General features: G+C 45.4%; 1 protein-coding gene across 3 annotated transcripts in view; it reads right to left on the bottom strand.

The window, feature by feature from the left end:
• The window catches only part of Slc11a2 (solute carrier family 11 member 2), a 44740-nt gene that overhangs the window by 13511 nt on the left and 26548 nt on the right, over positions 1-4681 (bottom strand). For all 3 annotated transcript variants that reach the window (XR_003377476.1, XM_013348712.2, XM_026782399.1), the window contains exon 16: positions 3785-3838. Coding sequence is in view for 2 of the 3 variants with exons in the window: in XM_013348712.2 (XP_013204166.1) it covers positions 3785-3838 (54 nt within the window). In the remaining variant the exon portion in view is untranslated. The remainder of the gene's footprint in view (positions 1-3784; positions 3839-4681) is intronic.

Here is a 4681-nt window from a genome sequence, read left to right as displayed (position 1 = left end):
AGCTTGTGGACTGCAAAGATTAATAGAAATGGGTTAGATCAATATGTAAGAGCTAGCCAATAAGAGGCTGAAACTAATGGGTCAGGCAGTGTTTAAAAGAATACAGTTTCCATGTAATTATTTCGGGGCATAAGCTAAGCTAGCCATGTGGGCGGCCGGGTGCCTGGGACTCAGTCCCGGCGCTCTTATTTCAACAGGTGACAATGCTGCTAGCTCCTCACACCCGAGTTTTACCTCTGCTTACAAAGGGCAATGGTGCCAGGATCAGCATTTATATCAGGTCTGCCAAAATGTGCACCTGGGTTTAAGCTAGGTGACTCTGGTTTCTCTCGTTCAATCTTTACACTTTTTGGCAGCAAATACATATTGTAAGATCCTTCCTGGATGGTGAGACAAGACTACAGACAGGCAAACCTTCAATTTAGAGAAAGGCAGGAAAATTTCCATCTTGCAGAATGGTAAAGTTATGGCCTTAACCCCAACAAGAGTATTTAACTGAGTGATAAATTGAAATTGATTTTCATTTCATCAGAAAAAATTTTAATTTGGTATTTATTTGTTGTGTATGTATATGGGGACAACTACGGAAGTGCCACGGAGCACATGTGGAGATCAGGGACCACTTTCAAGAGTTGGTTCTCAGAGGGTGGTGGTGGCGCACGCCTTTAATCCCAGCACTCGGGAGGCAGAGGCAGGTGGATCTCTGTGAGTCCAAGGCCAGCCTGGTCTACAAGAGCTAGTTCCAGGACAGGCTCCAAAGCTACAGAGAAACCCTGTCTCGAAAAACAAACAAATAAACAAACAAAAAGAGTCTGTTCTCGCCTTCCAACATTTGAGTCCCGGGCATCTAACTCCAGTTGTGAACTTTGGTGGCATCTACACTTTAGAAGCCATCTCTCGGCCCCAAAGTGAAATTAGAATCTTGGTGTCCACGACTAACCCAGCCTTCTGGGGACTCGTCTGTTAGGAGGCGAGCACTGCGCTGCGGGGCTTAGTGTCACTCTTAGCAACTGACATGTATGTGCTTCTCCATCAAAGCTGCTGAGGCCCTATTAATAAAGTGTTTTCAAGGTCACAAAATTAGCCAGGAAAGCAAACAGGAAAAAGGAGAATTTTTCTTTTCTTTTTTTGGGTTTTTTTTTTTAATTACAAATCAAGTTTACAAGCTGTTAAGGTTCACTAAAAGCTCGTAGTAGCCACTTCCTACGGCCCTGTCAAGATCTCACAAGCCATGCTGTAGCTACACCCCAGCCTGTCAACTCCCAGAGCATTGAATCGTACAATTATTTCATGTCACATGAGAACAAGTACCAACTTAGCGAAAGTACAAAGATGGCTCAAATACACGGCCAGAACAACACTGGCATGGAGGACTAGAAACTGTTCTCTGTTACACACTCTGACTACACAGTTCTCTGACTACACACTGTTCTCTGTACAGGGTACTGAGTACACATTCCCAGTGACCATCAAATGACACTGTAAAACATTATTACATAGAAAAGAACACCTAACTACAGTGAAAACTTCTACTGTTGTAAACAAATATAACATAGACGAATTCTAGGGCAGGGAAGCAAGATCCATAGCAGAGGCCTTGCCTAGCAAGGACAAGGCCCCTGGGTCCACCCCTAGTAGCTGTGGGCTGAACTCTCTGTTTGTGACTCTGGAGACACCCTGCCTTGAGGAACAGTATAATCGTTACTACAGCAGCTCTGTAAGGAACTCTGCTGCCATCAATATGGCCTTCACATACTACAGCAAGACAAGGTTCAACGGTCAGTCTCCAGCATCTTCAGGCACCGTTTGGATAAGTTTTGGGAACAATGGTGATAGAAGGGGCAGGTATGAGAAGGACCCTGTAGGACAGTGGTTCTCAAACTTCCTGATGCAATGACCTTTTAATACAGGTCCTCATGCTGTGGTGACCCCAACCATAAAATTATTTCATTGCTACTTCATAACTCTAATTTTACTACTGTTATGAATCATAATTAAAATGTTTTTTGGGAGATAGAGATTTGCCAAAGGAGTCTCAACCCAGAGGTTGAGCACCACTGTTAGCAGTGCCAGTAATAATGCCACCCGGCACAGGCGAGCCTGGACTAGATCATCTGCTTCAAAGTCAAGGACGTCCTTCAAGGCCACTCTCATTCCTGCTGCCATCAAGAAATGACTACCCACGACTTGCTTATTCAGAATTCTCCAAACAGACAGGGTTTGACAGAATCGGTCTCGGGCTCCCACGTAACATGTCAGAAGTGGCTGAGGTGAGAGCAGCAGTCGCAAGCTGAAGACTCCAGAGCTTCGCCTTCTGGTCTCAACAGGTTTTCTCTCCTGAGGCATTAGTCCGTTGTGCAGGGAGGGAACTTTACCAGCACAGTGACAGGACACCCACTGACTCTGCAAAGCTTAGGTCCCGAGTCATGTTGGATATGAAACAGTGGTGGGTCAGAGACACGATCTGGTGAAGGGTGACTTCCGGGAATAGCGCAGTTAGCTCTCTGACCCACTCCGAGTCCAGGCCATGAGAATGCCAGTTCCCGAGCGCCAGTCTCCTGCTATCACCACTCTCTTAAGGGCGGAAGGCAAAGGCTCTGTGACTGTGCGCACCCAAGACCAGACACTGCCAGGAACCTTTGGAGTAACATGAATGCTACTAACCTCGGAGCCAAAGATGAAGGCCCACTAAGCTTACACGCTAAGGACAGCTTCTGTGGGTGATGAGCAAGCCCTGCAGCTGGACCATCTGTCCACGCTCATCTTTTACGCTTCCTACCCTTCTTCCACTGAGAAATTAAAAGTAGAAATATAAAATTATGAACGTAGAGGGGCGGTGGTGGTGCACACCTTTAGTCTCAGCACTCGGGAGGCAGAGGCAGGTGGATCTCTGAGTTTGAGACCAGCCTGGTCTACAGAACAAGTTCCAGGACTGCCAGGGCTACACAGAGAAACCCTGTCTCAGAAAGCAGTCAAACAAACAAGTAAACAAATCCTGAACTCAGAGACGGTAGTTGTCTCTAATTTTGTAGTTCAAATGGATAGCATATCACTCTAGTTGGTTTTTTCATAATAAAAATAATTTGAAAGGGAGCATAGAAGTATTTTTCAGCCTTCAATATCCATTATCTTTTGATAAAAATTGGTGTGCCTGGAGCTACTATAGCCTTAATTCACCAATGAAAACATAATTGCAGTTTACTATATCCCTAACTCATAAAGTTTTAAGAACATAAAATGCTTCGGATCCAAGTCACGGCACCAAAAAAAAAAAAAAAAAAAAGAACATAAAATGCTATTCGCCCTTGGACAGCTACTTAGGGACTTAGTGTTTAAAACAGCTCAAGGGTCACTTTCTCTAGGGGCTGTCAATACTACAGGGTGAGACCCACCCCCTCAAGACTAATCATCTTGTAAGCACACATGGGAAAAGCCAGGCACGGTAGTGCATGCCCATATTCTTAGTGCTCAGGAATATAAGACAGGATGGTCGTAAGTTTAGCCAGTGAGTTTAGGCTACCTAGTGTTCCATAGCAAGATCCTATTTCACAAAAACAAAACAAAGACCTCGACACACACAAAACAAAGTGTTTCCCAACTACTCGTTGAGTTCTAAATGAAGTCTGTGCAACAGCACATACTTGTGGCTATGTTCACACAGTGAACCATAGAAACACACTGGCTCTGATGGCTCCCTGCACAGACAGACAGACTGACCCAGTGTTTACTTAGTATTGCCGCCACCGTTGGTGTCTTCACTCAGCAGGACCTTAGAGATGCTTACCGTGTGACCACAGTCCAGGAAAGACAGGCCCAAGGCAATCAAACATTGCCAACCCTGGAAGAGAAAACACGATTGTCACTCGTCCACCAAGATAGCACATCCATGTTCTGCAGGGACACACCTGCTTCCTGCCCCAAACATCCAGCTTCATCCATTTCTTTCCACCAAGGGCTCTAAGTCAGGCTCTCAGCCCCTCTTCTGCTTTAAAACATCCTGGAGTTTCCCTCCAAGGCTTTCCAAAACTGCGCTCTCTGTTCCTAGGCTTTGCGTTTATGACTAGTTTCGCTCAGCGGAACTTTCCAGTAGCCATTTCTCATGGATTTCCAAAGGACACAGAGACCGGCTACAGACTAGCAGTGAGCCAGTTCCTCTGTGAAGCTCCTGGTTTTGAGCGAAGCAGCAGTAATCAAGATGCAAAATCTGCCCTACCTCCAAATTTGGGGCTCAGATAATCTCACTAGTCTTAGGGTACTGAGTCAACATACTCAATTTGCGTGAAGGTACAGCTGGTCGGGCTTCTAAGAGGATTTTAAAACAATTCCTGCCAAGGACACAGGCAGTTATCTGGTTTCCAAAGTCCTATGGTGAGTATAACCTTGGATGCCCAAGGTTTATTGTAAAGGGAAAAGATTCACTGACTCAGGGCACATATTAAACTATGCACCAAAGTTTTTCTCTAAGAGATTCTAACCCGTGGAAGACATGGCACGCATGGAGTGAAATGCATGAGAGAGAACAGCAGGGCACTGCTGCTTCTTATCCCCAACCTCAGTATGAACTCTGTGTTAAACAGATAATCCCATCTGTTCTTATTGCTATGGATTTTTCACTAGTAAAAGTAGTGAGAAGCTGGGCAGTGGTGGTGCACGCCTTTAATCCCAGCACTCGGGAGGTAGA

This window comes from Microtus ochrogaster, chromosome 15 (genome assembly GCF_000317375.1).
Source record: "Microtus ochrogaster isolate Prairie Vole_2 chromosome 15, MicOch1.0, whole genome shotgun sequence".
Taxonomy (NCBI): Eukaryota; Metazoa; Chordata; class Mammalia; order Rodentia; family Cricetidae; genus Microtus; species Microtus ochrogaster.
Note: the sequence above shows the minus strand (reverse complement) of the source record. Positions and strands in the feature narration are given on the sequence as shown.